The sequence below is a fragment of the Spinacia oleracea genome, chromosome 5, assembly GCF_020520425.1.
Source record: "Spinacia oleracea cultivar Varoflay chromosome 5, BTI_SOV_V1, whole genome shotgun sequence".
Classification (NCBI taxonomy): Eukaryota; Viridiplantae; Streptophyta; class Magnoliopsida; order Caryophyllales; family Amaranthaceae; genus Spinacia; species Spinacia oleracea.
In genome coordinates, this window is record NC_079491.1 from 29,171,999 (window position 1) to 29,199,532 (window position 27,534).

At 39.4% G+C, this 27,534-nt stretch overlaps 3 protein-coding genes across 3 annotated transcripts; 1 reads left to right on the forward strand and 2 right to left on the reverse strand.

The window, feature by feature from the left end:
* Positions 1–109: 109 nt before the first annotated feature.
* LOC110804680 (cell division control protein 2 homolog C) lies at positions 110–3,665 on the reverse strand. The gene is made up of 6 exons (XM_022010285.2): positions 3,153–3,665; positions 2,788–2,967; positions 2,618–2,711; positions 2,464–2,533; positions 2,209–2,347; positions 110–419 (listed from the first exon to the last, which is right to left on the reverse strand). Exons 1-6 carry the CDS (start codon positions 3,504–3,506, stop codon positions 327–329), a joined length of 930 nt encoding a protein of 309 aa, XP_021865977.1. The 5' UTR covers positions 3,507–3,665; the 3' UTR covers positions 110–326.
* Positions 3,666–6,611: 2,946 nt separating this feature from the next.
* On the reverse strand, positions 6,612–25,804 carry LOC110804669 (2,3-bisphosphoglycerate-independent phosphoglycerate mutase). The gene is made up of 9 exons (XM_022010273.2): positions 25,490–25,804; positions 25,274–25,401; positions 25,012–25,162; positions 24,728–24,931; positions 23,737–24,161; positions 22,735–22,927; positions 22,549–22,644; positions 7,132–7,287; positions 6,612–7,008 (listed from the first exon to the last, which is right to left on the reverse strand). Exons 1-9 carry the CDS (start codon positions 25,649–25,651, stop codon positions 6,844–6,846), a joined length of 1,680 nt encoding a protein of 559 aa, XP_021865965.1. The 5' UTR covers positions 25,652–25,804; the 3' UTR covers positions 6,612–6,843.
* On the forward strand, positions 9,944–12,814 carry LOC130460651 (uncharacterized). The gene is made up of 2 exons (XM_056828001.1): positions 9,944–11,953; positions 12,029–12,814. The coding sequence occupies exons 1-2, from the start codon at positions 9,944–9,946 to the stop codon at positions 12,812–12,814; spliced, it is 2,796 nt and encodes a 931-aa protein (XP_056683979.1).
* Positions 25,805–27,534: the final 1,730 nt, after the last annotated feature.

A 27,534-nucleotide genomic window follows, 5' to 3' on the forward strand; every position in this document is an offset into this window, starting at 1 on the left:
CTTGTTCACCAAACATATACAATTTACAATCAGCATCAGCATCAGCATCAGCATCAGCATCAGCTAGAATGATTCAACTGACTGTGGTATGAGATATTGGGTCAGGTAATAAGTAGAAAGTATCGGGTCAGTTAATTAATCAAGTATGTGGAAATATCCTCAACATATATCTCTTTACAAACCAGAGTTCTCACAAACATTTCAGCTTGTTAATGAAAATATCACCAAGAAGATGACACATTCCACAGTGATCAAATACATTGAATAAATCACACAAACACAACTTACACAAGTCCCTCTTCAGTTAGATAGATCCCATACCATTCTTAGAATTGAGACTTATCAAGGTTATCAAAGTAAGGATGGTCCAGTGCTGCTTTGGCCGAGATCCTTTCTGCTGGATCATATTTCAGCATTTTCTACAAAATCAAAACAAAGCATCTCAGTGTACCTCTCAAGACATAATCATATTAAACTGACGATATATTTGGGGCACAACAACGTCAACAAAATTCTACTCTCATCACATTTCTTAAATTATATCCCCAGAAGGTTTACATTAGGATCAAACCCAAACTTGAAAAGGATATCCGATCTTTCATGGAGCTAGGACAGATTTGCATTATGCATAAAACAAACTCCTTATCTTTATTTCTGTTTTTTTTTTTGGACATAGGCTTAAACATACATTAAACGAAACAGTTCAAAAAGTACCAAACTAACAAACTCCTTTTCAATAACTTGTACGTTGGTCATAATTTACAAGTAAGCATTTCTCAACCAAGGTCGTTATATCAAGTGCTAACTACTAGAACTACTAGTTTCTGGTCCCCCTTATGGGCTGTGGTGGTTAAAATAAAAATTAGGATTGACTTCATAGTTCATATACTGTATATACTTGGACAGAACAAGGAACATCAATGTTATTTATCTTGATATAAAGTTAGTCTGAAATGACAAGGACAGGAGTCATTCAGTCACAGGACACAAGAGTCAATCAGATTCATACACTTGTTCTGTATGAACATGTCAAAAGACAAAAGAAAAAGAAAAAAGTGCAGTATGAAATTGGAACTCCAATTTCTCGGTCTGTTTTATAATGAGAGCATCAGATTTTTGGTTTGCTGCGAGGAGCCAGAGTCAGACCCATAGTTTACAAGTAATAGCATTCTCTCGTCAACAGTGGAGCAACAAAAACACTAAAAAACATCCAGAAATGCAACCTTAACAGTAGCTTGATATAACCAAAGCCTTATCCCCATATGGATGGGTATTGTTCACTCGTTTGGCATGAACTCTAGTGATCATTCACAAAGACCCTCTTTCTCAATTCACTTCTATCTAGTGCTACATGCTCTTGCAAACCTAATTTCTAAATATTATTTGAATCGTGGGATCTAGTTAGTGTGTAGTTTCAACTACCAGCTTTCTACAATTTGGTTAATGCACAATCATAGATAATGATAAAGAAATGTCTTGGCAACCGTGGTAAAGCCAGTGTGAAGTTTATTATGAAATACAGGGAATTCTATTTATCAAAAGCATACTTATTGTAGCTTATTGTGAAATAGAGGGAAGTCTATTTATCAAAAGCATACTTATTGCAGTGGCAACTGACGGATACAATGATATGCTTCCAGTGAATACTCTAGATCCATTATATCATAATCAAGGAAACAATCTAATTCCTTCCTCCTTTCCATGATAAGCAACATTTACATGTACCCAGAAAAGCTGATAGCATTTCAAATTTGCTGGGTAAGTAAAATGAGAGGGGAAAATGCAGGTGGCTTGTACAGGTTAGAGATAGGAGGAAATAAACAAGTAATCAATATTATTATGTAAAGAAATTGGGAATTTCTCATATATTGTTAACCCAGAACCAATCGACAGGGAATGACCCTTAAGTCATATCATAGGCAATTCAGCGTACCAAAATTAGCTAAATTTCCAAGTTTGTAACCTATGTTAACTCGCTACTTCACTATAATTAGTTTGTATCACCACAAGTCCACAACTGTCTCTCTGTTCATTCAGAAGTTTCTAAATCCTCAGCAATTTCTCAAATTGGGTATCTACTATTCTACTGGTTGGTGTTATATGTGACTTGCACTGGAAATCCATTCTAAACTATGTCACTATATCAAAACAGGATAGATAAACAGCCATAGAAAACGTAATAAACAAGAACTGAAGTGGGGGACTCACAGATAAGAGATCAACACCATCAGGTCCCAACGATGGAACTGCACGAGCAAGATTCTGAGCCTCCCACTGTGGATACACATGCCAGTCCCTTAGAGAACTTACTCCAGGCCACTGCTCATCAGTTGGTGTTCCCAACAACCTTACATGATCAACCAACCAATATATGAATAATTCACAGCCATAAAACCAAGGACTACAAGTGCAAAAAATGAAGTAATAACTATTATTAAGACTGAATGGGGTGAGAGTATGTACCTAAAGATGTGTAAAAGCTGTTGAAATTCAGAATCTCCAGGAAACAAAGCTTGTCTTCTAACCATTTCAGCTGCAAAAGGGAAATTGGATTGAAATGAATCAGAAAATGATCAAGGGATGATGAAACTTGAATAAGAATGGGATAGATTATTACCAAAGATGCAACCAACAGACCAAATATCGACACCAGTAGAGTAATGGGTGGAACCAAGTAAAACCTCGGGTGCTCGATACCAGAGGGTGACGATCTTCATAAGTAATTAATAATTCAATTAAAATCTCTAAGAATTGAATTGAATGGAATTGAAAGAAAAAGAAATAGACCTCGTGAGTATAGCTCTTCATAGGAACAGTAAAAGACCTGCCCAAACCGAGATCAGCAATCTTGAGAATACCCTTATCTTTGTCAACTAAAAGATTCTGAGGCTTGAGATCTCTGTGAAGGACACCATGGCTATGGCAATGAGAAACTCCCTTGAGAAGTTGAAAGAGAAAGCACTGAACCTGAAATTCATGTACTATGTGATTCAAACAGGATAGGAGAATATCCGAAGATCAAGAACTGAATCTTTATGTCATTCAAACAGGATAGAGGAATATCTGAAGATGAGAACTGAACCTGTGATTCATATAATAATTACTCTGTCATTCAAACAGGATAGAGGAATGTTAAAGATCAAGAGGTGAACCTGAGAAGGGGGAAGAGGACGGGGATTGGAGCCTTTGCGGTGAGAATCGATGAATTTCTTAAGATCGGTGTCGAGATATTCAAACACTAGGTAAAGAAGTGGTTTTGAGATTCCGGTGGTGGTGTTCTTCTTATCAACATGTTCAACACACAGTAGCCTCACTACATACAGTGACTGAGAAAGCATCTGTAAAAGAGAAACCTCCCTAAGCGCCGTCGGAGGAACACCTTCCTCATCCATCTCCAACCGAGTCTTCTTCAAAGCCACCAGTTGCCCCGTCGTTTTCTCTTTTGCCTTGTACACCTTACCGTAAGTTCCTTCCCCAACCTTCTCCAATTTCTCGTACTTGTCCATTTTTCTGAAAAATCCTTCTTCTCCGATTCTTCGTCTGTGATCCTTCCCACTTTAATCTCAACTTCCGCTCCTGCAAACCCTAGACCTAAATTATTACACACAGAAAGGAGCGCCTCTTTTGATTTTGAATTTCCCCCAAATTCCCTAATCCCATTAGTCTATTACCCCCCTTTTTATTGGGTTACCGTTGTGCTTTCAAGTCCTTTTCTCCTTTTTGGTTAAGGAAAAAAAAAAAATTCAAATTAAGGGTTTCGCCTTTTGTAAAATACAAACTTTTATATAAGGCGGTCTTACACAAAAGATCGCCTTAGTGTCATACGAAGTATAAGTTAAGCAATAAAATTAATTAGTTTAACACTCAAACTAATTAGTTAAGCACTGAAACTAATTAGTTAAGCACGGGAAACAATTAGTTAAACAATGGAACTAATATAGTTAAGCACTGAAACTAATTTAGTTAAGCACTGAAACTAATTAGTTAAGCAATTGTACGAATTAGTTAAGCAATCAAAGTGGTCTTTTCGGTAAGACGGTCTTACACAAAAGTTGCCGTTTGTAAAAAGTTTTGGTTTCAAAATACTCTCTCCGCCCCACAATACTCGTCACACTTTCTTTTCCCGTCCGTCTCAGATTAGTTGACACTTGAAGGTTAAGAAATTCAAATTAAAAAGACATTTGGTATGATTACAGGTCTTTTTCATACTCTATTGCACATATTTTTATCCACAATAGCCACAATAAAATGGTAGCCGCTATAATACAAAAAATTTCAAACGTTAAATAAAAGTTGACTAATCTAGTTATGCTGACTTTTTTTTAATATAAATCATTTTAAATTAAAATAAAAACTTCAAAAAAAATGCATTAAAAATTCTCTCGTTCACCCACGAACTACTGCAGTTCCATCTCTAAAAATGAAGAACCGTTCCATTGTTGGCCTTGTTGCGAGAATCAAACTAGGAAATAAAAGTTGATATTGCTGTTGTGGATTACAAACATGGATGAACTTGTTGAACAGAATTTCTGAAACTCTTGGGTTTTATTCTTGATGTTCTAGCCAGTATCAAACTAGAAACTTTGATGAAATACTAAAATAAATGAACGTTGTAATCAAATTAGGAAATTTTGGTTTAGCATAATCAAATTAACAAGAGCAGTTGGTGATTTAAAAAAATAAAAATTACAGGAAAGAAAGCTTGATGAATAGAGAGAAAATACAAAAACAAAAAAGTTATTAGTAATATAAAGTCAACATAACCGATGATCCAGATGAGTCAATAATAATGAATGGCTCATATCTAATATATTATGGTGTCTACCATTTTCATGTGAAATTATTACTAAATGATGCATATGGGATCGGTTCGGGGCGGACCGAACTGGAGATCAAAAATTCGAATATTCAAGATCTGACTGACCAGTTATGCTTGGACCGGGTCTGGATAGAACCGGAAAATTCGGTCCAAAACCCGAACCAAACCAATCCAGACTCATACCTGTATTTTTAAAAATAGTTCTACAAAATATGGTAAAAAAAAACAAAAAAAAACATAGGAAACTAATTATTCAATGCGTTTTTCTTAAAACCTAAGTATCAATATTTCATAATATATACGGAGTAGTTATTTTTCCTACGTGTTAAAGTAGGAAATAAATTTTTCAAAGAAAATTTTATGTTTAACCACCTAAAAATTCCAAATTTGTGTGTTACATCTAAAAATTTCAAACTTTTATTTTACAACCTAATTTTTTTCGTTTTACCACAAATTAACAACAAAGTTAATGGCGCTGTTACTAAGGCCCACAAATTAAGTTTTCCTCTATTTTTTTTCCCATTTCTGATATTTCCTCCTTTACTCTTTCAGTCTTTCTCATTCAAGTCTTACTATGGATGACAATGGATCGGATTCGGGTTGGATGGAGATTCACCTGCATCCATCCACCCGCATAACCCATCACTTGCATCCGATCTATCCGTCATCCGCGAGTGGAACGGGTGCTTCATAGGTGATGACTATAATATAGAGCCAAAATTATGAGAACCTAAAGAACATTATGTCTACAATATACATAGGGTTGAAAACGAGTTGAGTCTAACCAAAATATAGTCTGTTCGACTAAGCTTGATAAGAATTATTATTGCTCGAGTTAAATCGAGCTTGAACGAGTTTTGAAATTTCTTGTTTGAGCCGTTAAGAATTTCGTTTGTTCGAGCTTTGCTCACGAACATGTACTGTTCGATTGTTTTTCGAGTTTGAGCTCGAGCTTGAACAATTTTAAACCGAGCTTGATAAAACAAACAAGACTTAAGTTACCTTTAAACAAAAAATTTAGATTTCTATTCAATTTGATTCAAGTTTCCTCAATCTTTCTTTAATAAAAATCTAAAGCTAATTTTTAATTACGTAACAAAAACTTTAATTTCATTCAAAAGATATAGAAGAAAAAAAAAAGCTCATCCAAAAGATATAGAAAAAAAAAACTATACCCCCTCCGTTCTTGAATGTTAGCCCCTTTTGGAATGTAAGACACTCTAACAAAGGTACATTTGTCACATGAATTTCAATAGAATATAATCCATGTGGGTAAGAGAGAAATAATTGGGGGTTTAATGTGGATAAAAGTTTACTTGAGAGTAAACGGTGGGCCTTTAGTATATTTATAAGGGTATAAAAAAGATAACTGTTGGACAAATAAGGAAATATTCCAAAATGAACTAATAAAAAAAAACAACCCAATTAAGAAAGGGGAATAATAAAAAGAACAACTCAATTAAGAAATGGAACTAACATTCAAGAACAGAGGGAGTAGTAGTTTTAAAACATTAGAATATTTTTTCAAGCTTCAACAAGCTTTAAACGAGTTATACTCAAATATGAGCACTATTTCAAACGAACTTAAACGAGTTGTTCACAAACATTATCGAGTCGAATGTTGTTCGAGCTTGAATCGTTTACTGAACAAAACTTAAATTTTTGTTCAAGCTTGTTTATTAACTTAAACGAGTTTTGACTGAGTTTATTCACGAATGTATCAGCTCATTTTCACCTCTAGTCTATACATCATGCCCAAGCTAGTCAGGAACAAACAGGACCAACACAAAACTAACAAAATTTCCAGGGTAAATTGTAAGCAATACTCCTTGAGCTGAACCACCAGAAACTAGATTGTAAGTTTCTAACTTGTAACAAAAAGGATAATCAAAACTGTATGTCAGGATAATTCCTCCACATAGAAAATTATTATTACAAAGAAATCAGAAATAAGGCAAATCAAGATGCAAGTCAGAAATTCCATATTTCTTTTAATCCCAGAATGAAGTCCCTAAGCCAGTAGCCTAGTCGTCTGCAACCTCAATAAGGGTAGGTTCGTAATCACCAGGAGCCTCATATCCATGTAGGTTGATCACTGTGGCAGCTACATTGGCAAGACCACCATCAGGTACATCCTTGCGGAATCTAACACCAGGAGCAAGCCCAGGACCTCCAATTGCAATAGGCACCTGAATAAGACAAAATACAATAATAGACAACACGGTGAGAACTAACAACATATACTCGTCCTCTCGCAGAACATCATGCACCAAAGAAAAAAGTATCCAAGTTTCTTTAAAAAGGTTACATACCGGTTGTAACGTGTGAGATGTAAGAATCTGAACGTTTCCATTCTTATCAAGTTGAGGCTGCCCTTTCTTGTCCCTCTTTACCATGTCTTCAGCATTTCCATGATCAGCAGTAACAACATATATTCCACCAACTTGCTCAATTGCATCGAAGATCATCTGCAAATAATCCAGCCAATCAACATCACTTGCCTTTTTTAGAAAACACAACACTAAAATAAACCGAGTTAAACAAATGGGACCTGAAGAGCAAGAGTAACACTCTTTACATCTTAAAACCCTTGATTTAATTAACTACTATGATTTCTCAATTTCTTCTTAGTCGCAATTCTGCAGTTGATCAAAATAAATATTCCGCACAGCAGAGTATACAATGGTAACTGTAAACACAAATTTACGAGTCTGCAAAAATAACAGAATCAAAATAATGTGAACAAAATATATTTTTATTGATTTTGCATTTGGGTACAATCTCTAATGTTTATCCACTGATTCGATCTCTACAACAGCAAGAATTTGTGGTTTGAAGGTAGAACGGCGTTTGTGCTTGTTGTTCTTCTTCCACCGAGATTTGATGTCAGACTTGTGTGCTTGGAAGCCGTCTTCGGGTTTTTTCTGGAGAGTAGTAGGTTTTTGTATACTACGTTCAGTCTGTCTGCCAAATGACTTGGAGAGAACTTTTTATATCCTCTTCTTAGGTTTAGGGTTTTCCTTTTGTGGATAAATGGGCCTCTTTACTTAAGCTCATTTAAATAACCCACTCCTATTAAATGAACGTCATTTATTAAAAATGGGCCTATTTGGTTTATAACCCAAATTAAACAATTTATCTGACATTTAATAATAGAAGTCAACATTTGACTTTTTCGGGACAAAAAATGATGATGTGGCATTCTTCATATTTTTAATGCCTACAAATTGCCCCCTCGAGATCGGTCACGTACACGAATCTTTGAGTGTTTGCTCGTGGTCCGATCTCGAAATCCAGTTTGCATTATTTTTTTCGTATACTCTGCCTTCTACTAGAAATAGGAGTAGTACTTAATTAGTATCTTGGCCCAAACCATTACTGACCCATTTTGATGCATGGGCTGGCCTGAAATTTCTTTTCCTTGGACCAGATTTTTTTTTTTTTTTTTTTTTTTTTTTTTTTTTTTTTTTTTTTTTTTTTTTTTTTCTTGATCCATTTTGATACATGCACTTACGTTAAGCATTTTTCTTTGACATGAAACTTTCCTCAAATAACATCACCCTTTACGAAGAACAATAATATTAGGACTCCATTGATCCCGACTAAACCAATTAGGATAGAGTTTGCTCAAAATTTATCTTCTTCCAATCTGACTAGTATAGGACCCGAAATCCGACTAACTGATTAAAAGAATTGGATAGAATTTTATCGAAATTTATCTTCCTCCAATTTGACTAGTAGTAGGATTATGAGCTACAAGACTATAAATACACCTCTTATGCCATCAATTCACCTCACCATCAACAACAACTCGACGACCTTTGATCGGAGACTCCGAAATTTGACCAGAAGCCTTGACGCTGCCACAGCCCCGACCCGAAGGAAGAACAACTCAGAGGAGATCAACACCGAATCGTCATCATCGAATAGCCCGTGAAAGAGGAACGAACCAGTGGACATCATCACCAAACCAACGGTCGTCATCAAATCGGTCCGAACACCAACCCAACGGTCGTCATCAAATCGGTCCGAACACCAATCCAACGGTCGTCATCGAATAGTTCGTGAGTCCGTCAAGCAGCCCGTGGAGGAGACTTAAAGTCTTGTTGGTATGTATATTTTGAACCTTTGAACTCTGTTTATCTGTCTTTCAGCAATCTTGAACCTCTGAAGCTTGAACTGTTTGATTTTCATGGTTGAATATGCGTGCCTGCTCTTTTTTTGTATCATTGAATTTGTATTGCTGTGAATGATGATAAATATATGGAGTATGAAACAAAGTATAGACCAAAACTTCAAATTTGTTTCTTTTTTTGTTTTTTTTTTTTTTTTTTTCGTTTCTTTGGTCTCGTCCCCCTGTTTGTTTGTTTTTGCTGTAAAAATAATGATAATGATCTTAATGATGTGTGATGGATGAAGACAATGACAATCCCTCCAAAAGTTCTTTTGTCTTTTTCTCCCCTTTTCTTGTTTACCCACGTGAATGCACCCTCTCTTTTTTCTTCTTCTTTTTTTTTTTCTTTTTTTTTTTTTTCAACTTTTTTGATGATAGATGACTAGATGAGCATAAGTTTTTTTTTTGTCTTTTTCCCTCTTAGGCTCACGTGACTGCTCATCTTCTTTTCTTTTTTTTTCTTTCTTTTTTTTTTAAAAAAATAAATAAATAAATAATAACAGTATAAATCATATAAAAATAATGATGATGATTAATGATGAATGATGTTGATGGGCCCTACAGATTTATTTTCTTCCTGCCAATTCACGTAACTTTGCATAATATACCCCTTTGTTTGGAGATCGGTAACAATGTCCCAATGTTATGGAATATGCTCCTCTGTATGTCCATATAATAACAGTAGCTTTACAGTAGCAAAAATTCGTAAAGTTGACATATCATTGATAATAATCTGTACTGCCTTTCTCTTTTTTTTTTGTCTTTTTGATGAATGATGATCGATAACAGCAACCCCAAACTTGAACTTGCTCCCCCTTTTTTGTGCGGTCGAACATAATACAATTGCTTCCTCCGTTAAATATTACTTTGTTAATTAACTGCATCGTTAAACATGCATTGACTTGCACTTTTTTTTTTTTGCGTTGACTTTGTAGGAACAAAGAGTCACCATGGTTTACTTCAAGTATCACAATACTCCTGGAGAAGAGACTTTGTCACTCATGGAAGATGCTAATTCGGTCGATGGAGCGCACTTTCGTTCATTTCCTCCTGTGATTGGTCCTTTTGCAAACATCCATTCTTCTACGGAGTTCTCGGGCCCGAAAAGCTGGTACAAGGAGAGTCGTGATGTTAATGCATTTGGTGGAAAAACACCTAATCCTGTCCTTGTCGCTTCACATCACCGTCCCTGCGATGATGCGTGTTCTTTCCAGACATTATCTACGCGTTTGTCCCGCAAGGAGACCAAATGGAGTTCTAGTCCGAAATTTGGAGTCGAGCCAACATACATCCCTCTTTACTGGGAATGGTTAGAAGATGTCCTGCACCATTCCAGACGCACACTCGCTAGCACCCATATTCTTGATGCCGTCTATGCTTCTATGTACATCTACAAATGTAATTCTCCTGTCATGCAGGCTTTTTGTGAATCCTGGTGTCCTACGACAAATACCTTGCACACTTCAGTTGGAGAAATGTCAATCAGTCTTTGGGATATATACGACCTTGGTGGGCTTCCCGTAACTGGCCTTTTTTATGACGAGGTCGTCCCTTCTGCCGTTGAATTGGAAGGCTCCGACGATGAGCACAGTCTATACCTCCCTTACAGTTGCAAATATTTGTTCATGGCTTTGCATTATCTTTCTGAGAAACACAAGGTGACAACAATAACGTTCGAGACTTGGTGTGATTTTTGGTTTCGCGGTGCATCAAAGTATTTCTTGGCATCTGGCAACAAAAAGTCTGTCCTTCCAACACTTATGAAAGACTTCAGCTCCTTTAATGGTCCTCGATCGTGGAGTCATAAGATGTACGAAGCCTTTCGCATCCTACGGATTCCTGAAGCGCATCATCGACAAACATATTTGGCTGCCTTTCTCTCATGTTGGCTTTGTGCCTTTGTTTTGCCGGTGTCAGATTTGGGTTGCATCCGTCCTGGATCTTTCAAACCTGCGTCATTTCTTGCAAGTGGAAAAGAGACTTCTTTGGCGATCCCTGTTTTGGCGAGCATCTACCACGGATTGAGCAAAATTTCGAATTCTCCTACCCCCGGCAAACATCGCGAGTCCTTCCCTGCACAATATGTGTATGCCTGGACCGCTAAGTATTTTCGAAGTCATCACGTCGTCACCTACGATTTTGTTGGTGCTCCCCTGGTTGGAATTCAAGGCCTTGACTCTGTCATAAAGTCTCCAGATGCTAAATCGCTAGTTTCTTCGGGTAAGGATTTCAATTGGCTTGCTAACTCAATTTGTGGTAATTCAGATGAGAAGCGTGAAGATGACAACCATCAACCAAAGCAATTCGCAAACTTCTTCATTAGCATGCGGTCCTGTTTTCTGACCTTGAGGTTCGACAACAACTACGTGGTTGAGCCATACAGTCCTCATCGATTCGGTCGGCAATTCGGATTTCACCAAGATGTGCCAGGCGAATTAGTAGTCCAGACACAAAACATCACCCGAGAGCATATGTACTATCTTTTTCAGTCCAGCATTCGTCTGCATACTAGGGCTACTTTTTTGGTCCCTTGCCGCACGTTTAATGCCCAATCTCGAGTCACTCCAAGCTTCACAACATGGTGGAATTCGGTCGTTTCTTTAAATGCGGCTTATGCTTCAAGAACTCCTAGTCCAACAAATGTCAGGTCTAAGAAGAGAAAGGAGAGAAAGGGCGATGATCTTAACACTTCACCAAAAGACAAAGCTGCCAAGACTTCGGCTGCACCTCGCAAAGTTAGAGTCAGATTGCCTAAAAGTTCCACGATATCCTGTCCGCCCAAGGAAACATCTTCGAAATGCAGGGACGAGAGTAGAAGACTAGCAAGCAGAGTTGTAAGTAATGAACCTTCCAATGACGAAAATGAACCTTCCGATGACGAACACGCAGGTGAACCTACAATTCTGGATGATATTTTCGCTGAAGATTATGGCCCTGAGCTATCGCCGGAAGAGATAGAGGTTCATTTCTTTACTTTGACATTCTCGTTTTCTTTTTAATTACTATTTTAATACCCTTTATTTTTCACTTTTCAGAATCTTCAAAGCGATGCGAACATAGCAGTAGAGCTTACTGCTTGCGAGAATACATTTGTCTCCCTTCCTGAACAACAGTTCATTGATGATGTTGTCATTGATACTGCGCCAACCACAAGTGTTTCTACTGCTTCGACCGAGTCTCCTTCTTTTAATGCTCAAGACATGATCACTAAGGCGACCAACAGGGCGGACCGATATGCTGCAAGCTTGATGATTAATGAAATAAAGGACAAGTTGATGAAGACTCCTTTAGCCAAGGTTCATGAACTAGCGCAGGAGTTTGAACAGGTTTTCTCCTATGTTCGTGATAAGAAGATCGACATCTCTGCAATCGAATCTTTTATCAAGGGGTATATTGGGTGCGGTTCTCAACTCCACCACGTTCGGCTAGGGAAACAGGGAGATCCCACTCTCAATGACTTGGAGCAACGATCTTTGGAGATAGAGACGAGCGTGCAGACAACTACAATTGCAGGGAAAGCAGAAGAGGAGCGAATGCAAGCTCTTCATAAGGAGATAGATCAGATTCAGCAAGAACAAGCCGAACATAAAAGGAAGCTCAATGATTTAGCAGAACGAGCGGATAGACTTTTGCCTCTTATTTCAGAATCAGAAGAGAAGTTCCAAGGGTACGTCATACAGAAGAAAGAGCAAGAAAACTCACTCCTCATCATGAAGGAGAATATTGTTGCTGCGAAAGAGGTGGAGGCAAAGCTAGCGGAAGCTGAGAAACAATTTGGTGTTGCTCGTGATGCTTTGCAAGCCTTCAAATTTGAACCGTAGTTCCGCCTTTCTTGTTACCATCGTTGCACTTGTTTTCTTTTAATTCTTTTTTTTTTTTTTTTTTTTTTTTTAGAGACCAATTTGTTTTAAGAATTCCAAAAATGAAATGAATAAGACTCGTCATTCTTCCTGTCAAAGATTTTTGTCATTGATTCCATATTCATTCAACTCATAGGAAACCAACATGAAATTTTCATTTATTTATTTAGCCGTTCACAGTTTATACTCTTGCGGGCCAGGAGTAGTACAAAAATGGGAGAGATTTTTGGTGTGGCTGGACTTAAAGTTAGTGATTCCTTCAAGCTGCCTACGTACTTATGAAATGAATAAATTCACTCCATAAGATCAAGCCAACGTAGTTCCTTAAAAGCAAAAATAATTTCTTGATTTTTTTTTTTTTTTTTTTTTTTTTTTTTTTTTTTTCTGACGTCGTTTGCTGACGTCATTTCCGGATTTTTTTTTTTTTTTTTTTTTTTTTTTTTTTTTTTTTTTTTTTTTTTTTTTTTTTTTTTTTTTTTTTTTTTTTTTTTTTTAGTCAGTTGCAGTTTAGCCTCGTGCTTAGGAGGTTACAATGTTGCACAACTTCAAGGGTAGTAACGCTTCAAAAATTTGCCGTTGATAGGGCCTATGCGCAGTCCTTCTGCATCAACGATCTTGTAAGCTCCATTTGTGTAGACTTCCTGGACAACGTAAGGACCATCCCATTTCGATGCAAATTTATTTCCCGTTTTGCGAGAAACAATGATCGGTCTCTTGATAGCAAGGACCGTGTCTCCAACTTTGAAAGACCGTACTCGCACCTTCTTGTTGAACGCCCTTGTCAAACGAGCATGGTAGCATTCCAACTTTTGTTGCGCCTCAAGCCTCTTTTCGTCAAGTGCTTCCAACTCTGCCAGACGAATCTTAGCATTTTCTTCTTCAGTGAGATTTTCCTGGATTGCCATGCGAAGTGACGGAATTTGAATCTCCAATGGCAATATGGCCTCCACACCATACACAAGTGCATAAGGTGTCGCTTGAGTTGGTGTCCTGTACGTGGTACGATACGCCCATAGAGCTTCGCCCATTCTTTCGTGCCAATCTCGCTGGTGTTTCCCAACAATCTTACTAAGCAACTTGCAAAGTGTTTTGTTGAAAGATTCAGCTAGTCCGTTTGCAGGTGCATTATACATTGAAGACTTGTTTTGTGCAAACTTGAATTTCTCACAAAGGCTCGTCATCAACTTGTTGACAAATGGTGTTCCGTTGTCTGTGATTATGTAACGTGGCACGCCATATCGATGTATGATGTGATTCCGAATGAAATCGACCACGTTCTCTTTCTTGACTTCACGAAGAGGTATTGCTTCCGCCCATTTTGAGAAGTAATCCGTAGCGGCAAGGATGTATGCATGACCACCTGATGATTTCGGTGTGATTGGACCAACAACATCGAGACCCCATGCTTCAAACGGCCAAGATGTCACTGTCGGATGTAGCGGTTCCGGAGGTTGATGAATAAAGTTCGCATGGAATTGACAAGCTTCACATTTTTTCGCAAGTTCCATGCAATCTTGAACCATGGTTGGCCAGTAGTACCCCATCCTCTTGACACGGTCGTGAAGCTTAGGACCAGATTGGTGAGCTCCGCAAACTCCAGAATGAGCTTCTTGCATTGTTTTTGCTGCTTCTTCATCTCCCAAACATCTCAACCAGGTTCCAAGGAACGAACGCCTGTAAAGTGTTTCTTTGTAGTAAATGAAGCGTGGAGCACGTCGTCGAATTTCCATCTTGTATTTCAAATCGCTTGGCAACTTTTCGTGTACCAAGAAATCAATGAGTGGTCGACGCCAATCTTCTATGTCTATCTCATAGACAGTAACTGCACCTGAGAGTTCTTCAGCTTCAATTTCAACTTCATCTTGAGGGTTTATCACCCACCGATTACAGACCGGGACCGACATGTTTTCTTCTGCCCCCAGTGCCAATGTGGCTGCGAGATTTGCAAGTGCATCCGCTGTCTTGTTGGCACTCCTTGGAACATGTTGCAATCGGACGCTCTCAAATTCTGCCAGCAATTGTGAAGCATGCTTATAATAAGGAATCAAGTCATCTTTCTTGACATCATAATCATCGAGGAGTTGATGGATCACCAGCTTGGAGTCACCGTATACATCAAGGTCCTGTATTTTCATCTCTTTTGCCATTTGAAGCCCCAGAACGAGAGCTTGATATTCAGCAACATTGTTCGAGCATAAGTTGGTGAGCGTAAATGAATACGTGAAGACATGTTTCTCAGGTGATACAAGGATGACCCCTGCTCCCGCACCATCTTGGCGAGCTGCTCCGTCGAAGTACATTTCCCATGGAGGTAAGACATCAATGTAGAATACTTCTTCTCCAGGTAGATCATCAGGAAGCTCCCAATGTGATGGAATCGGATGTGCAGCTAGGAAATCGGCCAAAGCTTGTCCCTTGATCGCCTTTTGAGGTACGTACACAACATCATGTTGACTTATGAGCATAGCCCATTTAGCAAGTCTTCCGGATAGTACTGGTCTTGATAGGATGTACTTTATGGGGTCAGCTTTGGAGATCACCTTCACCGTATGTGCCTGCATGTAATGCTTCAACTTTTGGATTGCAAAGATCAAAGCTAGACACACTTTCTCAATAGGCGAATAATTCAATTCCGCGCCAACCAACGTACGACTGAGGTAGTAAAGAGCAGCTTCCTTTCCGTCACCATTCTCTTGAGCACACAATGCCCCCAACGACCTTTCATGAGCAGAGATGTAGAGGATAAGTGGCTTCCCTTGAACCGGTGCCCCCAAGACAGGTGGGGTTGAGAGGTACTGCTTGATGCTTTCAAAAGCTTTGCGACATGAATCGTCCCATTCAAATGGAGCGCCCTTCTTCATAAGATGGCTGAAAGGATGACATCGTCCTGCAAGATTCGAAATGAAGCGTCGGATATATGCAAGTCTCCCTTGTAATCCGCGCAATTCTTTGAGGTTCTTCGGCTCGGGCATATTCTGGATTGCTGTAATTTTTGACTGGTCAATTTCAATTCCTCTATGTCTCACAACAAATCCTAGGAACTTTCCAGAGGTTACGCCGAATGCACACTTCAAGGGATTCATCTTCAATTGATACCTACGCAATTTCTTGAATACCTCGCGGAGATGAAGCAAATGATCGTTCCTCTTCTTTGATTTGACGACAAGATCATCGACATAACATTCAACGGTCTTATGCATCATGTCCTCGAAGATTTTCTGCATTGCTCTTTGATAAGTTGCGCCTGCATTTTTCAAACCAAACGGCATCACCTTGTAGCAAAAGATACCCTTTGGTGTACGGAACGCCGTTGCTTCTTGATCTTCGGGCGCCATGAGGATCTGATTATATCCCGCCGTACAATCCATGAAGGATAATGCTTCATGTCCGGTCGTTGCATCAATCATTATCTCGGTGACAGGCAAAGGAAAATCATCCTTAGGACACGCTTCATTCAGATTTCTGAAATCTACACAAACACGCAACTGGCCATTTTTCTTCCTCACAGGTACAATGTTTGCAATCCAAGTAGGATACTTTACTTCACGAATGAAGCCAGCGTCGATGAGTTTGTTGACTTCAGCTTCAATTTCTGGAATTAATTCAGGTCGGAAGCGTCTCTGAGGTTGCTTCTTTGCTGAGACTCCTTTCCTTACTGCTAAACGGTGGACCGCCACTTTGGGGTCAAGACCCGGCATTTCCCTGTAACTCCAGGCGAAAACATCTTTGTACTCGGTGAGTATTTCGAAGTATCCCTTCTCTTCTTCCTGAGTGAGCAGAGCACTAACATAGATTGGACGCGGATCATCTTGGGTGCCGAGATTCAACTCCTTTAGTTCATCAATTGTGGTCTCAACTCCATCATCAAGATTTTTTGGTGCTTCTGTTGTTTCCATCTCCTCCTCCAAGTCTACATCCTCATAAGCGGTGATATGATAGGAGGTGACCGTCATATCTTCTACGGCATCACGTTTCTGGCTTGTGGGGCTCTTTTGGCAGGTTAGAACCATGGTGTGGCCTTTTACACGGAGAGAATCACCTGTCTTCACTTCCAGTACCGCCAAGCGTTTCATTCGAGAAGGTACGTTGCTTCTGACATCGTTTTCCAGCTCGAACTTGTCTCTTGTTTTTGATGCAGTGTTTTTCGGCCTCCACTGCGGCTTGAGCGAAACGTCCTTCTTCCCAAGACGACTGAAGACTTCCTTCTTAGGCTTCTGTGACAGACAATTGGTGGGTTTGCCAGTGACTTTTCCCAATCTTGCGAAGACATCTTTTGCATTCGGGCTCTTATGTGCTTTCCCGGAATGATCTCCCAATCTATCAAAGACTCGACTTGGTGTTGGAGAGTTTACCGGACCGTCGAGCCTATCAAAGACGGAGGACCGTGCTTTAGCTGAAGACGGATGTATCCTATCAAAAACCGATTCTTTCTGGACTGGCTCAAAATTCTCATCCACACTTTCTTCCATTTCCTGAACTCCAATGTACTGTGATGCTTGCATTGACCTCCGTCGTCCTGAGATGATAATTGGCTTAGACTCCTTGAATCCCAAACCAACCTTTTTCACCCAAACACGTTCACCTTGTTGCTGAAGTTTTTGCTGAGTTTTATTGAGGCCGTATGACTTATCTTCAACGAGCTTTCCCATGGGTTTTGGGTTAGAGAAATCATAACCAGAATTTTCCATTAACTTGTATGCAACTGGATCAAAGCCATCTTTCCTTGAGCTAGGTGTTTCTGGCGACTTCGTGGAGTTTGGAGTAGGAGAAGCCAATATCTTCGGGTCACTGATCTTATGGACCGGCAATGTCATGCTTTTATCAAATTCTTGCGGCATGTCCTTGACCTTTTTTGAAGTTGTTTCTGCTCCACAATTCATAAACGGAGACTGACCTTCTTTGCGACGCGACATGGGGATGTAACGTAGCACTGGCACTGCTTCTCTAGGATTTTCTTCAACTCTTTGCGAAAGAATCTCCTTGCTTTTCTTCTCATCAACTGTTTCATGTGACGGCTCCAGAACATTCCTTGAAGGCTTCTCTTCTGTAACCCTTGATTGCAACTTCTTCGGCATGACTTTTCCAGTCGATGCAATTTCCGTGGGCATTACTTCAGCAGGCTCTCCTTGGCTGGCATAGAATTTCGCATCGGCAAAATGAGACTCTACTTCAGAGAATGGCTTCACGTCCGCATTCACCTTTCTTTCACCGTTTCTGTAATATTTGAAGCATTGATGCAAGGTTGAGGCTACTACTCCATTTTCGTGCATCCAAGGTCGGCCTAGCAATAGGCGATATGAAGTATTCGAATCAATGACATGAAAAATCGTTGTTGCAGTCATTTCTCCGATAGTCAGATCAACTCTTATCATACCGATGGCTCGTTGCCCGCCTAGATTGAATCCTTGGATCATCAATCGACTTTCGGTCAACTCACTTTCGGTGATTCCCAACTTCGTCATGGTGGACTTCGGCATTATGTTCACTGCGGAACCTCCGTCTACCAAGATGCGGTTGATCTTTTTCTTGCGGATGTATCCACATACAAAGAGAGGTCTGTTGTGAGGCTTTGAACCCAACATAAGGTCTTCGTCTGTGAATGCCAAGGCCGCACTGCATGCAGCACAACGCTCAGGGTGATTTTCGTAGATCCCTTGCTCAATATTTTCCTTCGATGTATATTGCGTCGGATTTTCTATGGCACGTGCAAGGGCGAACCTCATTTCTTCGGGTAGGGATAAAGCTTGGCGCCAACCCATTCGAGAAGGGACTGTACCTAACAACGCCAGAATCTTTGCATCTCTTTCAGGGTCTCTTTCATGGTTTAGCCCTTCAGAGACTAGACTTTTCTCTTCTTTCTCTTCTTCTTCCGCCACGCTACAGGTCACTGTGTTGACAGAAATTTCGCCGAGGTATTCCTGCGGAAGGAAATCATTTAATGTGACATGCTTTCGTACCTCCTTTGTGGGAAAACTGTCGCGCGAGGTGTTCTTCTTTTTCACGAGACCTTTGTTTCTCGTGACATGCGAACTTTTGGATTTGTTTCTTTTCTGGTGTTGCTTTTGACGAAGAGGAGGTTGCTCTTCTAGCTTCGTTTGCTTTCTCTTCTTCCTTCTCGTCACTAATGTCCATCCTTCCTCATCTTCCTTGCGAGGTAGAGGGGTGGACGCAGAATTCTTGACGGGATCTATTATCGAAATGGGATCCAAACTTCCAAACTGGATGACTGAAGCATGATGGGACTCCGCCGCTTCATCCAGATCTAGCACAATCCTCCCTTCTGTTGCAAGTTGCATGATTCTCTCCTTGAGAGTGATGCACTTTTCGATAGGATGGCTCACTATTCGATGGTAAGGGCAAAAGTTTGGGTCAGATGTCCTTCCCATTTGATCAGGGCGCTTGGACTCAGGCAAGCTTATGACCTTCTTCTCCAACAAATCGTCCAACATGCCGGCCAAGTCTGAATCTGGAAATGGATACTTCTTTGCTTGGAGTTCTTTAAGCGTTGGCTTATCTCTCCGAGCATCTTTTGTAAATGGCCCTTTCTTCTGTTCAGTTTTAGGCTTCGCCGAAATTTTTACAGGGGCAGAGCTAGTGGCAACGGCAAATGACTCCTTGGTTGAATCTTTCACGTATTTCTCAGGCTTCTTGAAGTCCTTCTTTTCCTTCTTGAAACTTGAAGAACTTCCTCCACGATTATTGGTGATACTGATCTCCATGTCATGAGCACGGGTAGCCAAATCTTGAAAGGATCTTGGTTTTATGCCCTGCAAAATGTACAGCAAATCCCAGTTCATACCTTGGATGCACATTGCAATAGCAGAGGTCTCCGTCAGACGGTCCTTGCATTCCAGGCTTAGAGTGCGCCACCGGTTGATGTAATCTACAACAGGCTCATTCTCCCACTGTGTCGTCTTTGTCAATTCAATCATGCTGACGACACGTCGTGTACTGTAGAACCTGGCCTTGAATTCTTCCTCCATTTCTGCCCAACCGTCGATGGCTTCTGCAGGAAGGTCCGTGTACCAGTCGAATGCCGTGTCCTTTAGAGAACGGACGAACTGTTTGACGAGTAAATCCCCCGATGTGCCAGCGTTGTTGCACGTTTCGATGAAGTGGGCTACATGCTGCTTGGGGTTCCCCTTTCCGTCAAACTGCTGGAACTTCGGAGGTTGATAACCGACGGGCATCCTTAAGTGATCGATTCTCTTCGTGTACGGCTTCTCATAAAGATGACTAGGGCCGGAGCTTCCGACGATATGATTCTTCACCGCATTTGTTATCATGTCCTGGATCTTTTTCATGGTGAATGTGTCGTCGGGTTTTTCACCCTTTGTGGTAGATTTTGAAGTCGTACTCCCTTCAGAGTCGTCGTTCTCTTCGTCTGCGCTCTCTTCCTGTTTCTTGAGCTTTTTGGTTAAGGAGGAAATCCTCTCATTCTGCTTCTTGATTTCCTCGTCTTTCTCCTCGCCATCCTTCATGAGCTTCACGATCATGCCCTTCATTTCGGCAAGCTGCTCCTCAACGGTCTTTGATTCGATCGCCATCACCTCCGCAATGTCGGTCTGTAGGGACTGGACCGATTCTTCACAATCTGATACTTTGAGGGGTGACGTTGGAGAAGACCCGGTACTACTCTTTGCATCGCTTTCTACATAGAAAGGATCGAACAAAGGACTAGTGTGGATGACCAGCCTGTCAGGCTTTTGGTGAGGACGCATATCTTCTTCACCGGGCATAAGGAATCGTGCACCTTCAGCAGGAAAGGACCCGAAAACAGGGATGTTGCGGGATTTGCGGTAATACGGATTCGGGGACACGTCGGAGGAAGCACGGACATGGCTCTTTCTCCTTGTTTTGGTGGTGATAGGAGCCGAACGCAGACTCGAAGCAGCCTCATTCAGATCAGCGTTCTTCATTCCTCTGGTGCGTATACCCTCGTCACGCCCTTTCATCATCTCAGCCAATTCTGCCGCCCTTTGTTTCACCATAGCGGCCTTCTCAGCATCGGACATGGAAACGGTTTGTTGAGCAGCCATCTTCGTTGGTAGATTGATTTTTTTTTTTTTGTAGAGAAGGAGATGAGTGGTAGAGTGGTCCCACCGAGCGTGCCAATTTGTAAACACAAATTTACGAGTCTGCAAAAATAACAGAATCAAAATAATGTGAACAAAATATATTTTTATTGATTTTGCATTTGGGTACAATCTCTAATGTTTATCCACTGATTCGATCTCTACAACAGCAAGAATTTGTGGTTTGAAGGTAGAACGGCGTTTGTGCTTGTTGTTCTTCTTCCACCGAGATTTGATGTCAGACTTGTGTGCTTGGAAGCCGTCTTCGGGTTTTTTCTGGAGAGTAGTAGGTTTTTGTATACTACGTTCAGTCTGTCTGCCAAATGACTTGGAGAGAACTTTTTATATCCTCTTCTTAGGTTTAGGGTTTTCCTTTTGTGGATAAATGGGCCTCTTTACTTAAGCTCATTTAAATAACCCACTCCTATTAAATGAACGTCATTTATTAAAAATGGGCCTATTTGGTTTATAACCCAAATTAAACAATTTATCTGACATTTAATAATAGAAGTCAACATTTGACTTTTTCGGGACAAAAAATGATGATGTGGCATTCTTCATATTTTTAATGCCTACAGTAACTGAATGGTAAGACGATAAAACATCCGCAATTAAAAATCTTAAACCAAGTGTGGTTTTCACAATTCAGTATCTTCTTAGTTTCCAAAGCCCACAACAACATTTCTCCAAGACACACATGTCAATTTATTTATCATACTGGTTGCTCCAGTTAAAAATTAAATCTTTAATTACAAGTCTCCTTCATCAAACCACCTAACCCCTTCTTTATGTTGAAAGATTAAACCTCACACTTCTATATACCTCACAATTCTATATGCTCCCCATTTATCCCAGGGCCATGCACCACGAAATATAGACTACCCCTCAACCTCCTTATACATTCCTTCTAATTTCTAGATATGGAATACTCAAAGTAGCATCTTACTTCCAGAAACGGATATTTTGCATAGAAATTGCAGTTAAGACATTCCGCATTTTCCATATCACCCTCTTACTATCTTACAAAGAATTTACCACAGACATCCAAGTCACAGGCTTCCCAGCATTCACTACGGATGAGCAAAGAAAGGTCCAAGTGGATCAAGTGTGCGAAATCCAAGTTTCTACAAGAAAAGAGAGTAAGAGAGAAGAAGCTGAAGAAGGGAGGAAGCATTCACCATGGCTACAACACAGAAAGAGAGAGAAGAGGTTAGTAGCTTCAATCAGATCTTTTATTCTGATTGAGAGAGGCGCGTCTGGGGATGACAATGGATAAGCTATGAACAGTTGAACACTTTATAAAAAAAATACCAGAAGAGCTGACTGTCAGCAAAATTGGTTCAACTGATCAAGGTGGGAAAAGAAGAGAGGACCTTTACTGATTTAACCAAAACCAAATTATTAAATTCACCTTAAATTCAAGTAGGACAGCAGAGACCATTAACACGCTCACATCTGTCATCCTCAAAACAGAATAATCATAGTCTAAAACTCCAAAACTCAATCACTTCAACTCAAACATACACGTCTTATAAAGTACAACATCAAGTTCAGTCCACTGGACTAAAGATGAGAGGAACAAGCTGGAAGTCAGGATAAAAGCAGCAGTAAGAGACATACCTTCACAGCTTCATCGGCAGCCTTGCAAGCAACAACTGTGGCTTCTACATCACCAGTGTGGCCGACCATATCACCATTGGGTATGTTGACACGGACCTGAAATATATGAATAGTAACTTTTTAAAATAAAGCCTTACAAGGGTAAACCTTCTTCAAGGATGCTATGAAAAGAAAGTTCTGAATGACCTGATGGAATTTGCGGCTCAGAATGGCATCCCTTGCCTTTTCACCAATCTCCAGAGCCTTCATTAAAGGTTGGACATTGAAACTAATGCCACTATCACTAGGAATTTCAACATACTCCTCCATTTCAGAGTTAAAGTAACCTGAGCGATTCCCATTCCAGAAAAAGGTAACATGTCCAAACTTGACCGTTTCACTGTAACATGGAAAATATATCATTTGAAACAAATTACAACCAGTGCGGATGCTTTAATCCCAACCAACCAACATTCAGAAAGAGGTAGACATCAACTAAGTTGACCCACCCCATCCCACCCCATCCCCCATAGATACATCATACATCTTGCCGTTTACAACACATCAATAACAATAATATTGGATCTCCAACTGAAGTCTGAGCTTTACTGGCTCAAGGCCTTCAAATTAAACTAAAAAAAATAGTAATCAGGAGAGTTAATAACAGCCAAGAAAATGATCATGCCTAGAAACAACATAACTGTTTCAGACTCTCAGGTCTCACACTGTCAACTCAAAACCATAAGGCGGGACTACATGAAGACTTCAAAAAAGTGAATGCAGGACGTAACTGATCTGGAAAAGGCATTACAGCAACTCAGCAAGTTACTCTTAAGTTAGACTTCATGTAAACACCATACATCACCAACATCTTTCATCCTTATTTGGCATGGAGAACGTAGAGGTAAGGTGTTCTTGACAGGCCATACTTTTATCTTAGCAAAGGTCAAAGACAAACAAAATAAGAAAGGCGGGGAGAAAAGGATTATATTCCAAACCTATTAATCAAAGTGCAACACTACTTCAACACGTTGAACTCTTATGAGCAGGCAAATTCATTTTGGAAGAGATCAAGTCAGATAAGTGGATAACATTACATAATAAAACCCTCAAACATGTTTAACAACATATGAAACTATTAGGAATACAGAAGTACCAGAAGTCAGATATATTAGCAGATACGAAACCTCAAGAATCATTAATACTCACCTGCAAGCAAATGTCCGTACACCATTGTGAACTAAATATTCCCCAGAAGTTCTCTCGATTTCTGGAGGAGAAACAAGGTAATGATTTGGAAGCTTCAACTCGCCATCATATTGAAGCATACCAGCATAACGAATTTTAGGATATCGGACTCTGTCAAAGTTATCAAAATTTTCATATTCAAGTGCCTTTGCAAGCATAGTCATACGATCAGCTCGGAAATTAAAAGTGACAACAGCATCGCCATCAACTATTGGACCAACAGCCTTTTCATTATCATCCACAATAACAAAAGGTGGTAAGTACTGATCGTTAGCCTTAGTATCCTCCCTCAATTTCTTGACAGCATCCACCGCACTCCTGAACTTGTATGGAGCTTCACCGAGCACTTGAGCATCCCATCCTCGCTTCACAACCTCCCAATCATTCTACAAAACAAGGGACAAGATGCACTGACAGTTAAATGGAGTATAGACATACTTGGAAAAAACCCTGACTTATCATCTTATCAAGGTAAAAGTAAAACAGGAAATGAAAAACCAACATCGGCTACACCCATATCAAGGAAGCACCCTGCACAGTGCACACCCATAAGAAGGGACAAGCTGCGTATGGAGACTATATAATAGGGGTTTGGGTTTGAAATAAGGGAGAAAATCCACAACGTTTTACAGCGTTTCAATGTCAGTCTAAGTCCAAAAGACCATATAATACATAGGAATATCACTGGAAATTGTCAATAAGGATCGAGCATTTGGGAACGCATCCAATCTAAATGCAGCCAACAACATTAATTTCACAGTATAGATGATCTCACAGCCCTATTGATGTGTTAATTGCACTAACTAGCACTGCTTTAGGCAAGAAAGTCAAGAGTTTCATAGCCAGAAAGGATCCTATGGAAATAAATGTACACAACCTCAGTAGCTAATACGGAGTAATAGTGTACAAGAGGTCAGTGATGAGCACAGGTTATGTGAAGTCGAATACTGACCTCATAACGATCCATGGTAACATACATGCGGCCACCACCAGAAGCAATCTGAGCATCAATACCTTTCTGGCGTAATTGTGTAAGATGGTTTTCAAGAGTTTCTACAAAGCCCACACTTGAACCATCCAAAACATCACGGCCATCAGTAAGAATATGAACACGGATTTTCTTAGCACCACGATCAGCAGATCCTGTCAGTAACAACTGCAAACAAAAGAAAATAAATAAATACTTGAATAAATAAAATGAATTTTTGATAAGGAAGAATAAAGTAAAGAAAAGACCTGCAACTGATCAAGGCGAGAATGAACACCTCCATCACTGAGCAAGCCAATGAAATGCAGCGTGCCTGTTTCAAAGGAGTCCTTGATGTAATTAAAACCGTCTCCATCAAAAAGTTTAGATGAGGCAAGAGCTTTGTCAACAAGCTTAGCCCTGCAAATTACAAATTACAAATTACAAATTGCAAAAGAAGCAGTACAGAATTAGAATTTAGAAATGAGGAGAAATGATAAGAGAAAGTAGAAAAAGAAGAGGCGGGCTTACCCTTGAGCATATATACGTCCAGCACCCAAAGCATTGTGGCCAACCTCACTGTTACCCATGTCATCTTCGGATGGAAGCCCAACTGCGGTACCATGAGCCCTAATTAACCTCCACTTTTCTGGGGCACCCTGGAATTTGATTTGATTTCAAAATCATCATCAAAATAAACAGAAGAAATAACATCCAAATAAAAAGAAATAGAAATAGAGGTGAGACCTGCTTAAGGGAATCCATGGTAGGAGTTTCAGCGACATGGATACAGTTGTACTTATCAGGATTAGCTTCGCCCCATCCATCAAGCACCACCAGCGCCAATATCTTATCTTTGGGAAGCTTTGGGTGATCTGCTAGTTTGAACGATAACCCCGAACTTCCCATCTCTCTTCTCTTTTCTTTTTTTGTGTTCCAGTTAACAACCTTTGAATTTTAATAGACGATACAGAATCTGAGATACAGCTTTGAGTTTTGAGAGCTTTGAGCTTTGGCTGGTGGTAATACGAGTAATGTCGCACTCAGTCTCAGGCTTATAATATTTTGATTTAAAAAGTGTGTTCTTTTTCTTTATCGTCTTTCTCTCATTTGTCAATCCCGAATATTCGTTAAACAACCTACCTAATACGGAGTATTTTCTTATTCTTTACTTGGCACGCATTCTTGCTGGGAAGAGGCGTGCTTTTTGCCTTACATCTGAACAACGTCGTTTTTCCAATAGTAGGCCCAAGAGTGTAGCCTCGGTCGCAAGCCCGTGCACCAATGCGGGGCGTAGCAGCAGGCCTGCACACATCGCAAGCCCGTACACAAGCAACATCAGGCCCATGCGGGAAGCTTACAAAGCTATGCGCAGTGAACGTTCTGCGAGGCTCGACCCAAGCACAACTTGGTGCTCGGGTTGTGCGTGTGTGCGATCCGGTCACAAGTTGTCGACTTAGGTTTCTTAGAATTAATCCAATGATTGGGGTCTAAATTTTATAAAAAATCACTGATGAGGAGCTCATTTTTTTAGTCAAGAATTGGGACTTCATATCCTTTTCAGGTTAAAATTAACTATTGGAGTTAAAAAATGATAGATCCTCGAGTTAAGAAATATGGGGACAATATTTTATTTTTAAAAAAAAATACAAAGTAATTCATTATCTACGGAGTATTATTCTTACCATTTTCTCTCCTCCGATTCCTCTCTTCCATCAACTCATGATTATTGACTTATAAACTAAAGTGATGCACGACTAAAGTAATTCAACTTTAATCTAACCAATTCATATAATTGTTGAATAAAATATATTTCATCAACTGAATTTAACCTTTAGAGGAATTCATTTTATTTGTCTCACCGAAGAAATTACGTTTGAATTAGAATGATACATGTCCTTGATTTTTTTCAAAAAAATTATACCAAAACAAATTAAGCCTGTACGAATCTAATTCATTATCTATTATTATTTTCACATGGGTTAATAATAAGGATTTTTTGTGATTTACCACCTAAAAAATTTCCAAATTTTCGATTTACCACCTAAAAATCTCAAAGTTTTTAATTACCACCTAACAAAAAGTCATAGTTAGATGCAAACAAGGATAAAACTCATATGCCAATCAAAACCTATTGAAGCGAACAATAAATTGTATGCCTCAACGGATAATACTTTGTTGAAGCGAACAATTAAATGTCCCCTTCAACAAAAGTGAACAACAAAAATGTTCGCTTCAACAACCCTTAATAATGCTTGACCTGCGTAGACCGACGAATTCTTGACGCGTATTTCTCTATGTACGCTTCAACATGGGTTTTTTCTACTAGTGAAGTCAAAGTGTCCCTATTCTTTCGAAACGGAGAGAGTATAATAAAAAATTTATCTATTTTTTATTGATAAAATTTTTCATTTATTCCTCCAAAATCAATAATAACTATAAAGGTAACAATTTAACCTTTTAAAATGTTATATCCAATCATCTTTTTTTCATAATTATAAGGTGCTTATCCATCCATTTTTTTCATAATATAAAAGTTTATAAAAAAAAGGTAAAAATTAACTCAAAATACTAAATTTATTATACACCTAGTTAGGAGCCGTTCCGAGTTAATCTCGTTGATTGGGAAATTTTTCCAATCAAATGACATTTTCGTAAATAATTGATGCTTTTATTACGAAAATGCCATTAAATTTGGGTTAAAGTACAATGACATGTCATCAAATATGGGTCACATGTACGGCCATTATTGTATTTTCATAATACATCAACAACTATATAATATACAGTCA